This window comes from Chiloscyllium punctatum, chromosome 23 (genome assembly GCF_047496795.1).
Source record: "Chiloscyllium punctatum isolate Juve2018m chromosome 23, sChiPun1.3, whole genome shotgun sequence".
NCBI classification, from domain to species: Eukaryota; Metazoa; Chordata; class Chondrichthyes; order Orectolobiformes; family Hemiscylliidae; genus Chiloscyllium; species Chiloscyllium punctatum.
In genome coordinates, this window is record NC_092761.1 from 62941797 (window position 1) to 62954869 (window position 13073).

At 43.4% G+C, this 13073-nt stretch overlaps 1 protein-coding gene across 1 annotated transcript in view; it reads left to right on the forward strand.

Annotated features, from left to right (window-relative positions):
• The window catches only part of LOC140494117 (uncharacterized), a 74254-nt gene that overhangs the window by 3900 nt on the left and 57281 nt on the right, over positions 1-13073 (forward strand). Inside the window, exon 2 of the mRNA XM_072593121.1 lies at positions 1758-1828. Coding sequence (XP_072449222.1) covers positions 1758-1828 — 71 coding nt within the window. The remainder of the gene's footprint in view (positions 1-1757; positions 1829-13073) is intronic.

Below are 13073 nucleotides of genomic sequence, written 5' to 3' on the forward strand. Positions count from 1 at the left end.
AGACTGTCTCCATAATTTATGACTAATTAAGGATTGAAGGGGTGACATGACCTGCTATGAATTCTGCCAGACAACAAGCCTTAGGTTTTAAAGGTTAAATGGTAGGTCCTGGTTTTCTTACAGGGAAGAAATGTTCATACCTGTAGTAATGATAAGAACAGCTGTGGTTGAAAACTCACAGAAGGTATTGAGAATGTCAGGATTTATACATGCTTATATAGTGAACTGCTTTTGTAAGTTCAAGACAGAATTGAGTTAGAGATCTAGTTAATTAGAATTTTTGCCTCCATACATGTTCAAGTGATTCAACCTGCCATAAAGATGGGCTTTGGAAAGAGTCTATAGCAAGCTGCAGGTGGTCCCCAGACTAGGAATGGATTCCAGTCCTGAATACTTTTGCATGTTGATCTGCATGCAAGTTGGAGCACAATACAGTCTAATATAGAATAGCCATTTGCTGTGTGCTCATATGTTTGCATTTCAGATAGTTTAAGTTATTATGAATATGGGATCATTTTCATAAATATGAGTGCTCAAATGTTTGTAAATTGGGGATTGTCGATATTGTATTAGTGGAGTCATATAAAATATTCCTGAAAATCAGGGATGCAAGTCAGTCTGCAGTCATCTGTGTGAGTGAGAGAACAAGAGCAGGAGATAGAGTTCGTTAATCCTGTACCTGAAGCAGAGAAAATGTTGACCCAATTGTTATCCATGCAGAATGTGGGTGGAATCTCATACTGAGATTAAAGAGAATATTTGTGAGGATTAAAGAAGGCTGAACAATTCACATAATTTGGACTAGAGTGAAGGAATCTTCTCATGTAAGCCTCACAGTTAAAGTCAGTTCTGGAATTATAAGTCAGCCGGCTGGGAAAGGAGAAAGGCAGCAGGCCATCATAAGTGAAAAGTAGTTTTGAACTGGCTCCAGGAGAATAAAGTGTCCACTTAGGGCACTGCAGAACTATAACCAGGACAGGGTACTGCTGGAGATGTTAAAAGTTGCATGGGGGAACCTTTTTGAAAGTTTAAAATATAAATTGTCTACTAACACATGGTTAGTCAATGTGCTTTTAGTTTGTTTGTAACAGTAAGAGTTTTAAAGCTGTATTCTTGTATGAATTGTTCAATCACTCTAACCTCAAATATCTTCTTCAAAGTTATTGGTGTGTACAGGGATCATAACAGTATTAACCAGACCAGTGTAAGGTTTGGCAGATAACCTTCGCTAAATGACATTTGTCAACCCATCATGATTAATGAACAATCCAGTCATTTCATGGTCACAATTTCTGATAATATTTTTGACAACATTTTTGTGCTTCAGATTTATTTAATTCATTGAAATTAATTTACCTGATTGCTATGGTGGTATATTGAACTCTGGTTTCCAATATGGTCTTTGGTTACTAGTCCAGTAGGACAATCATGATACTCCCAAATCCATAAGGATAATTTAGGAGCTGCAATGTAAGAGCATTCCACATGTGCACACTTGTGAAATTTAAACAAAACATCAGTCTTAACAGCAAGCACAACTATTCAGTTTGCGTTGATGTTGGAATGTAAATGAGCATATCTAGGCTTATGAAAATTGAGCCTTTCTTAAGAACCATAAATGATAACAGTTCTTCATGAGTTAAATTTGCTCCCCAACTTTGAAATTAATTCACTTTATTGTAACCATTCCCATGTTCTTCATTTAAACTTTTTCTTTCTTAATCCTCCCTCCTCCCATCTCTCTTCATTCACTTCAGCCACTGGTATAGACCCTGCAGACTGGGCAGCAAAATTGGAGGATCGATTTTACAACAATCACGTTTTTAAAGTAGGTACTTGCACTCAGCTCCTGATTATGTTCAATGACTCTTGAAGGATAGTCTGAAGCTTTAGGTTAACTAGTATCTGAAACTCATATTGAGGGTTCTGTGGAAACCCATTAATGGTGAGCTTAGTAATTTCAATGTTTATCACTTATATTGCCCTGTACATATTGTTTTCCTTAGCTGACTGTTTTTGACTCAATGGAGAAGCATTGTTTTGCAGCACATTATGAAATGGTAGCCATAGACAAATGTTTCTACTTATTGGGAGTTGAAAAGGAGAACTCATAAACTCAAGATTGTCTCTAATAAATCCAACAGGAAATGAAGGGGAAGCTTCTTTACCCTGAGGATGGTAAGAATGTGGCACCTGCTACCATTTAGAGCAGTTGAGGTGTATAGATATATTTAAGGCGAAGCTGCATATCTTCATGATTGAAAGAGGAATCGAAGGGTACGCTGAGATGAGGTATAATTAGAGAAGTCTCGTGGGACTAAACATTTAAATAGACTGATTTAGATGAGTAGAGAGTGTGTTGCTGGAAAAGCACAGCAGGTCAGGCAGCATCTGAGAAGCAGGAGAATTGACGTTTTGGACTGGAGCCCTTCATCAGGTATGAGGCTGGGAGCCCCCAGGAGTGGAGAGACAAATGGGAGGTGGGGGGGGGTAGGGCTGGAAGGAAGGTGGCTGAGAGTGCAATCGGTGGATGGAGGTGAGGGTAAAGGTCATAGGTCAGAGAGGAGGGTGGAGTGGATAGTTGGCAAGGAAGATTGACAGGTAGGACAGGTCATGAGGGCAGTGCTGAGCTGGAAGGTTGGAACTGGGGTAAGATAGGGGGAGGGGAAATGAGGAAACTGGTGAAGTCCACATTGATGCCCTGGGGTTGAACGGTCCGGATGTGGAAGATAAGGTGTTCTCACATTGATGCCCTGGGGTTAGCCCATTTCTGTGATGTAAACTTTATGTAACTGTCTTTAGTGTGTACACAGATAGGGTGAGATTAATTGGGGGAGATTACTTGGTGTAGGATTGCATAATAGAATGTCGGAATACTATGATAAATCAAAGAATTACAGATACTGGAGCTCTGAAACAATAGCAGTAGTTTCTGGAGACGCACATGAAGAAGGCGAAGTTGACATTTCGAGTCCCATCTGAACTAGAGTTCAGATGAAGAGTCACCAGACCCGAAGCGTTAACTCTGTTTTCTTCCCACGGATGCTGCCAAACCTGCAGATGTTCTCCAGAAATTATTGTTTTAGTATCAGAAACTATAGCCTGAAAACAAGAGAGGGCAAACTTACCATCTGATCACAGGAGGAAGCCTTCTGGTAGAGATGATTGCCCAAAGAACTGATGGATAAAGATGAAGCACAGAGTGCAGTATGCCAGACCAAGAAGGTCCAGGTCTGGAGGTGGATAGTAAACTTAACTGAACCAATGTTATTGGACCAGAACCCAGCTAACTTTCCGACTTAGCTTGATTCATTTCTGGATGGGGAGGCCCAAGCTTAGCACCTTGCCAACAATTGAGGTCCTTAAGCAGTTGACCTCTCATCCAGTCTGCTCTGGAATTACTGCAGCTACTGGTGGGTTGAAAACACATCAGCCTACATGACTGTCAGTTTTTGGTGGGACATCCTCTTGAACTACACTAATTTGTGCATGATAGAGGACAATGGGAAAGTCATTTCCTGCTGAAAGCCATCTCCTTGACCTTGCTCCTGAGTCGCCTCCCTCCTCTCCCTGCAAACCCAACCCCAGCATCGTCACTAAACAGCATTAGTGTAACCTCAGTAAAATATTTCAAATATTCAGGTTAACAATGACAAAATTGTTTTTGCCCAAACTGGATTATTTAATGGATCTTTCTTGTTAGACAAAAATTAAACTTGGTTGCAGTTTGTTGACATTTCATATTAGAGGGCAAAATCTTTTAGGGAATTGAAGGATATGGGCTACAGCAAGAATGTTTGCAGAGTTATGTGAGATGTCCAGCAAGGCCTGTTTCATTTCCAGGAGCAACACAGTGCATCTTTTATGCATGTATCAGGAGGTGAGACAAGTTTCTACTAGCCTGGGATGAGTTGTTGTTCAAAGAGGATAATTGCTTGTCATAAATAGCATAATTCGCCTCATTAATATTCAGCTTCCTATCTGACTAAACATGACAAACAAGCTAGACACCTAGAATTCTCAGCATAGAAGTCAGAGTGAGTACCAGGTGACTTCAACTCACTGCTGACTGTGAATAGCCTTCACGTTGCTCAGCACCAAATAGCACCTCATGGTGAGATCCATGGGCACTAGCTGGATTCACTCGTCAACCATGGACATTGGCATTTGATGTTTTCCAACCTCTCAGGATTGTCATGGCTTCCCTCCAATTCACTGGCAGGATGCTTTGGAAGTAGCAACCTGCCTTGCGAGGTGGACAAGCAACTGGCATTGAAAGGCTGCTGCAAGGACATTTTGTGTACAAGGACAGGAACCCTGCTCATGGATTGGACCAGACTGCTTCTCAGGACTAGGCAAAAGTTCATTTACTCTCTTAGTGTTTGCATACTTGCCTTGCATGCTTTACTGAGCCATGTTGCTCACATGCTGGCACTTCAGCCTGAGCCAAAGTCCCTAAGCACTACTGTATTGATGTGCTCTTTTGTATAGACACCCAGCCATGCTGCACACCATGTTTGTCAGAGCCCAATAAGCTTATACTGTAACAAGCGCCATCTCCACAAACTCCTTCGATATATCTCATGATCACTAGTGTCCCCACCACTTTCAAAATCCCCTTCAAGATCACCCAACACTCCACGTGAGCATCAAATTTATACGTGATCACCAAAAGTTTTAATTGTAAATCAATACCTGCACTATTAAGCCCTTTTGCAAATATCAATGCTACCTCAACTTCTGTCCTTTGTGTCTTCTGTCATCTCATCTTATATTCTATCCAGAACTCTCTCTTCCCTGATCTCTCTCTAACATCTCTGATATGTTATGATTCTCATGATAATTCATCCACAATGTACCCACCACTTATAGAGTCATGGAGTCATTGAGATGTATGGCACGGAAACAGACCCTTTGGTCCAACTCGTCCATATCGACCAGATATCCTAAATTACCCTAGGCCCATTTGCCATATCCCTCTAAACCCTTCCTATTCATATACCCATCCAGATGCCTTTTAAATGTTGTAACTGTACCAGTCTCTACCACTTCCTCTGGCAGTTCATTCCATACACGCACCATGCTTTGCATGAGAAAGTTGCACCTTCAGTCCCTTTTAAATCTTTTCCCGCTCACCTGAAACCTATCTCCTCTAGTTCTGGACTCCCCTACCCCACAGAAAAAACTTTGTCTATTTACCCTATCCATGCCCCTCTTGATTGTATACACCTCTATAAGGTCACCCCTCTGCCTCTGATGTTCCAGGGACAACAGCCCCAGCCTGTTCTGCCTCTCCCTATAACTCATGCAATTTCTCCCCATGCAATTAAAACTTATATGCTCCTGAACTATAGCCCTGTCTGCAGTATTCCCAGCTGAAAAATGTGTTGCTGGAAAAGCGCAGCAGGTCAGGCAGCATCCAAGGAGCAAGAGAATTGATGTTTCGGGCGTAAGCCCTTCAGGAATGTGGAAGGTGTGCCAAGCAGACTAAGATAAAAGGTAGGGAGGAGGGAGTTGGGGGAGGGGCATTGGGAATGCGATAGGTGGAAGGAGGTTAAGGTGAGGGTGATAGGCTGCAGAGGGGGTGGGGGCGGAGAGGTTGGGAAGCAGATTGCAGGTCAAGAAGGCGGTGCTGAGTCTGAGGGCTGGGACTGAGATAAGGTGGGGGGAGGGGAAATGAGGAAGCTGGAGAAATCTGCATTCATCCCTTGTGGTTGGAGGGTTCCTAGGTGGAAGATGAGGTGCTCTTCCTCCAGGCATCGTGTTGCCATGGTCTGGCGATGGAGGAGGCCAAGGACCTGCATGTCCTTGGCAGAGTGGGAGGGGGAGTTAAAGTGTTCAGCCATGGGGCGGTTGGGTTGGTTGGTGCAGGTGTCCCAGAGGTGTTCTCTGAAACGTTCTGCAAGTAGGCGGCCTGTCTCCCCAATGTAGAGGAGGCCACATCACATCGGGTGCAGCGGATGCAGTAAATGATGTGTGTGGAGGTGCAGGTGAATTTGTGACGGATATGGAAGGATCCCTTAGGGCCTTGGAGGGAAGTGAGGAGGGAGGTGTGGGCGCAAGTTTTGCATTTCTTGCGGTTGCAGGGGAAGGTGCCGGGAGTGGAGGTTGGGTTGGTGGGGAGTGTGGACCTGACAAGGGAGTCGCGGAGGGAGTGGTCTTTCCGGAATGCTGATAGGGGAGGGGAGGGAAATATATCCTTGGTGGTGGGGTCTGTTTGGAGGTGGCGGAAATGACGAAGGATGATACGATGTATCTGGAGGTTGGTGAGGTGGTAGGTGAGGACCAGTGGGGTTCTGTCCTGGTGGCGATCGGAGGGGCGGGACTCAAGGGCAGAGGAGCGGGAAGTGGAGGAGATGCGGTGGAGAGCATCGTCAACCACGTCTGAGGGGAAATTGCGGTCTTTGAAGAAGGAGGCCACCTGGGTTGTTCAGTATTGGAATTAGTCCTCCTGGGAGCAGATGTGGCGCAGGCGAAGGAATTGGGAATATGAGATGGCGTTTTTACAGGGGGCACGGTGGGAGGAGGTGTAATCTAGGTAGCGGTGGGAGTCGGTCGGTTTATTCCCATCCAACAGGGAGCCAAGCCTGACAATCAGGGTGTGGGCTTTTTAGCATTTGTACATTTAGGAATCTTATCCTAACCAGATCTAGCCCATTCAATACATGTGATCACTATTGCCCCTTGTGCTGACAAACTACAGCTGGCTTCAAGAGGAGTTCTCAGTATTTGTATGTAAATATTGAATCCAGTTTGCTCTTGATGGGATGGGATATTCTCACTTGGAATGTAACTTATGCATGCTGAACTGTTCATATGATGTGAGTTAAGTTGCTACTTTAGACAGGTGACCACATTTTTTAAAAAAATGTCAAAACAAAATACAAATAAAGTTGTCAACCACTGTCGGCTTTTAAGTTCAAAACCATGACTAAAAAGTAACTTGCATTCGAGTATGTTCTTAAAAATCTTATTATTTCCACGCTGTCTTTACTTGGCAAACTCTCAGTTCAGTTTTCTTTTGTCTGCTCTGTTTTATCCCAATTTATTCAGTCTCATAATCTCCCGGAACTCAATTTTTTATTGATATGCTTTTCCATTTCACCTCTCTACTTCCTCTTTGTGCTTTAATCCTTGGTTTCAGAAGAAGTCAAAATATAATGATGAACATGCCTGTTTTACTGTTTCCAATTTGTTGCATTCAGCTGTTCCTCCCTGAATTGACATTTTTGAACCAGTATCTGTTGACAGCCAAGCATATTGAATGGAAAATCTCAAATGCCGATATATTTTCATTGACATTAAAAAGAAGTGGAGTTTTGAAGATGAATATTCTTTCCTTTCAAAGATAGAGTTGCAGCTTGAACATGGAAAGTTTATGACTGATATCCTTCGGGTGCTAATGAAGCAAAGGAAAAGAGTCACTCAAGTACATCCACCCCAGAGAAATGTTAGCTTGCTCTGTCTCCATGGAAGCTGTCTGACCCACTGTGATCTTCAGCATTAGTTGTTTTAATCAAAATGTTTTGTCAGGAAATGACACAATGAATTCTGTTTGTAACAAAATACAACCTGGCTTCAAATGTGGATAGAGATAACATACCTGAGGAAATGTGATGAAGTAATGTGATCCAACACTTTCCCATGTTAAGTACAAGTATACACCAAGAATGCATGCTTCAAAATTCATTCTAAGCTTTTTGAATAATTAGCATGCACAAATAGCCAAATATCATCATATGAAGTGTAACCTACATTAGATTCTCCCATTTCATTGGGTCTTCTCAAAGAATGTTCTTTCACACATCCTAACTGTAATGATGTGATGTGTGTTTAGTTCCTGGCACAAAGGAGAGAATGCATATTAGTACACCACTGCAAATGCTTAAGAGTATCAAAATGAAAATGACTTATTTCCTTGTATGACAAGAAATAGGAAATCGATGGAAAATGGAGAATTTCACCAATACAAAATTCAATTGATGCCTTCTGAGGATGCCACCTTATATATCCTTACCACTGAGAGCATCAAGAGAATGGGAGAATACAAATCAAAAAGCTTTTACATGGGTTTAGAACCATTATGTGTTTTTTTTTAGAATATGCTGCTACTTATGCAATGATAACAAGCTACATGATCACAATAACATGACACATTATAATGCAAGGCAAAAGTAAGGACTGCAGATGCTGGAAACCGGAGTCTAAATTAGAGTGGTGCTGGAAAAGCACAGCAGGTCAAGCAGCATCCGAGAAGCAGGAAAATCGATGCTTTGGGGCAAAAGCCCTTCATCAGGAATATGCAGCATCCACTTCAAGTTGCTTCTTGTGTCCAGCATTGCAACGTATCTCCACTTCTTTTGTAAGCCGAGAGGAGGAGCTGGTATAATTTCTTCAGCATCTCTGCACCTTGTGGTACTCCTTCTGTCTCACCAATATTCATACACAATGCCTGCTTAACTATGCATTCCATTGTGTATGTAACTTGCAATCTTGAGGAGGTACAACAGAGTGAGTCATCATCTCCATGTGAAGACGAGAAAATGGGAGCATTTAGAACAGAAGCCTGCTGTCCAATGGCCAATTGAGTGCCATCAGTAACTACTTTAAGAAATTCAAGTGAGATGAAATTTGGCAGCCATGATCTGCCAGTGAATTACTAGGTGAAAATGTACAAAGATGCATGAGTCCAGTGACACTGAACAAATTGGCTAGTAGTTCAGATGATCCCTGTGTTACCTTGGGTCAAGGTAAAAGTGTACCAGTAGAGGGCATTAATGACTTTGCAGTTAGCCCACCTTATTGTACTGATGAGCCAAACCAACCATGCAGAAAATGTTCAGATAAGCTACCAAGCATGGAAATTAATTCAATAAAAATCTGGAATTAAAAGTCCAATGATTACCATGCAAACTACACAGAAAGTTCCATGATGTTTGGGCTCTTGTGGCATGGTGGTAGTGTTCCTACTTTTGAACAAAGAACAAAGATAATTTACAGCTCAGGAGCAGGCCATTCAGCCCTCCAAGCCTGAACCGATCCAAATCCACTGTCTAAACCTATTGCCCAAATCCTAAGCATCTGTATCCCTCTGCTCCCCACCTACTTATGCATCTGTCCAGACGCACCGTAAATTAATCTACTGTGCCTGCCTCTACTACCTCTGCTGGCAACGTGTTCCAGGCACTTACCACCCTCTGTGTAAACTACTTGCCGCCTATATCCCCCTTAAACTTTTCACCTCTCACCTTGAATGCGTGACCTCTTGTTATTGAAACCGTCACCCTAGGAAAAAGCTTATCATATCTATCCTGTCTATACTGTTCATGATTTTGTAGACCTCAATCAGGTCCCCCCGTCAATCTCCTTTTTTCTAATGAAAACAATCCTAACCTATTCAACCTCTCTTCATAGCTAGCACTTTCCATATCAGGCAACATCCTCATAAACCCTCTCTGCACCCTCTCCAAAGGGTCCACATCCTTTTGGTAATGTGGCGACCAGAATTGTACACAGTATTCTAAATGCGGCCGAAACAAAGTCTTGTACCATTTTAACATGACCTGCCAGCTCTTATACTCAAAACCCCGTCCGATGAAGGCAAGCATACCATATGCCTTCTTGACCATTCTATCCACGTGTACAGCCTCCTTCAGGGTACAATGGACCTGAACTCCCAGATCTCTCTGCTCATCAGCTTTTCCCAAGGCTCTTCCGTTTAAAGTATAGTTCGGTCTAGAATTAGACTTCTCAAAACGCATCACCTCACATTTGCCTGGATTGAACTCCATCTGCCACCTCTCCGCACAAGTCTCCAGTTTATCTATATTCTCCTGTATTTTTTGACAGTCTCCTATGCTTTCTGCTACTCTACCAGTCTTCGTGTTATCTGCAAACTTACTGATTAGACCAACAATGCTCTCCTCCAGATCATTTATTTATATGACAAACAGCAATGGCCCCAGCACTGACCCCTGTGGAACATCACTGATCACCTTTCTCATTTTGAGAACCTCCCTTCAACTATTACTCTGTCTCCTGTTGCTCAACCAGCTCTTTATCCACCTAGTTAGGACGCCCTGCACACCATATGCCTTCACTTTCTCCATTAGTTTACCACGGGAAACCTTATCAAACACCTTACTAAAGTCCATGTATATGACATCTACAACCCTTCCTTTATCTATCAACTTTGTCACTTCCTCAAAGAACTCTATTAAGTTGGTAAGGCACAATCTCCCCTGCACAAAATCATGATGCCTATCACTGATAAGCCCATTCTTTTCTAAATATAAATAGATTTTATCCCTCAGTACCTTCTCTGGCAACTTTCCCACCACTGACATCAGGTTCACTGGTGTATAGTTACCTGGAATATCTCTACTACCCTTCTTGAACAAGGCAACAACATGAGCAACCTCCAGTCCTCCAGCACTTTACCTGTGTTTAATGATGCTACAAAGATATTTGTCAGGGCCCCAGATATTTCCTTCTCGCCTCCCTCAGCAACCTGGGATAGAACCCATCCGGTCCTGGCGATTTATCCACTTAATATCCTTTCGCCTACCGAACATATCTTCCCTTCTTAGGTCAACGTGATCCAGAGTAAACAAGGAAAGTGTGGGTTCAAGTCCCACCTAGGTTGGAAATGTGTAATTACCTGCCCAAAAGGTTAAAACTGTGTCACCCTGCTGAACCCAAGTTCATAGCAGCATAAAGTTAGACTACCTAACTTTGGTGTTAGCTGATCTCCCTGGTGTACTGTATTTAATTTGCTGTGTCCCATGATGCAACTACATTGAAAGGCTTCCTCTTATTTGAATTGAATTGAATTGATTTGAATTTATTGTCACATTTACCGAGTCACAGTGAAAAGCTTTGTCTTGCAAACAATACAGGCAGGTCACATAGTTACATAGCATAGGTAGTAAATAATAGGTCAACTGCGGCTAAAACAAAAACACAGGTACAGGAGAATGTTAAGAGTTTGTTAGTCCATTCAGTATTCTAACAACAGTAGGGTAGAAACTGCTATGAAGCCAGCTGATGCGTGTGTTCAGGCTTCTGTACTTCTCCCCAATGGTAGAGGTTGTAGAAAAACATTGCCAGGGTGGAATGGGTCTTTGAGAATGTTGGTGGCCTCTCTTTGACAGCGGGCCTGTTGGATGGATTCTATAGATAGGAGGTTGACCTTTGTGATTGTCCAGGCCGAGTTCACCACTCTCTGTAACTGTCTCCAATCTTGAATGGTACAGTTGCCATGCCAAGTAGGGATATATCCAGACAGAATGCTCCCGATGGCGCACCTATAAAAGTTGGCAAGGGTATTCACCATCATGCCAAATTTCCTCTGCTGCCTGAAGAAGAAGAGGTGTTGTTGGGTATTTGTAACCAGTGCATCCACAAGAAGAGTCCAAGAAAGTTTGTGTGGATGACCACTCCCAGGAGCTTGACACTCTCCACTCGTTCCATCTCTACGTTGTTAATGTGTTGGGGGGCATGGGTAACATCCCGCCGAAAGTCAATAATGAGTTCGTTGGTTTTGCCAGCATTGTTGTTCCCAGTGTACCATTTTTCCAGGTCTTCCACCTCCCATTTGTAGTCTGTTTCGTCGCCATCTGAGATTCGACCAACTATGGTGGTGTCATCAGCAAAGTTGTAAATGGTATTAGTCTGGTATTTGGCGACGCAGTCATGGGTATACAGTGAGTACAGTAGGGGGCTGAGTATACACCCTTAGGGGGGTGCCAGTGTTGAGTGTTAGTGAAATATTGTCCCCGATCTTCAATGATTGTGGCCTGTGGGTCAGGAATCTGTGGATTCAGTTGCAGAGATTAGGGCTTAGTTTAGTAATCAGCCTTGAGGGGATAATGTAGTTAATAAGTAGGATTCTTATGTAGCTGTTCTTGGTGTCAAGGTGTTCTAGGGAGGAGTGAAGGACAAGTGGTATGGCATCTGACATGGATCTATTGGCTGGTGAGGCAAATTAGAGTGGGTCAAGAGTAGTGGGGAGGCTCGAGTTGATTAATGCCATGACCAGCCTTTCAAAGCACTTCATGACCGCCGAAGTTAGGGCCACTGGGTGGTAGTCATTGAGACATGCTGCATGAGCCTTTATCTAAACTCACAGGTTTGAAGCTCCCATGATCCTCAAAGCCAGCTTACTGGATGAAGGCAGCAGACCACATGGTGCCCACGACCCATTCACCTACCCAGGCCAGCCGGAGGCAGCCTTTGCAAGCCCCAGACTTGGGGCCTGCTGGAAAATGGAGGGAACTGAGAGATTTGCCCCAGGAAGGAGAACCAACATGAAATGCTCCCAACCCCATAGGAGGCCTGCCCGACCTGAAATCTATCAGAATTTACCTGGAGAGTAGCCTAAACACTTCTGCAAAAAACATGGAGCAGCAAATCGGCAGCAACTGAAACCAGGAACTTCTCCATTGGGTCCCTCCGGTGAAAAACCACACAGTAAATTACCTGCTACATTGGGTCCTCAGCAGACCCTGTGCCAAAATACACTAAACTGCAACCTACCTGCTCCACAGTGTCCTAGGAAGAATCACGTAACTGGATGCAGTCAGAATCCATTCCATTAGACCACCGGACCACTCAGATTTAGGAAACCTGTGAGGAAGCAGGGTAAGTGTGCCGGCTGCTCGTAAGACTGAGACCACACGGTTTCAAGACCCCCCTTCTTAGCTTATTCCTAGCAAATGTACAATCTCTGGAGAACAAGATGGATGAACTCAGCTCACAGTTCAGCTTCTAGTGTGAACTGCGGGACTGCTGCACACTCTGCTTCACAGAAACCTGGCTCAATCCATCAATTCCCAACTGCGCTCTTCAGGCTGATGGTTTTTCTATCCATCGTATGGACCGTACAGCATCCTCAGGTAAGACAAAGGGTGGAGAGGTTTGGTTTCTAATCAACAACTTAAGATGCATAGACATTGCATTTCTCACCATCAAATGCCTCCCCTTCTATCTACTGTGGGAATTTACCGCTGCTATACTAACTGTTGTATACATCCCGCCACAAGCAAAGGTTGAGGAAGCTTTGGATGTGCTGT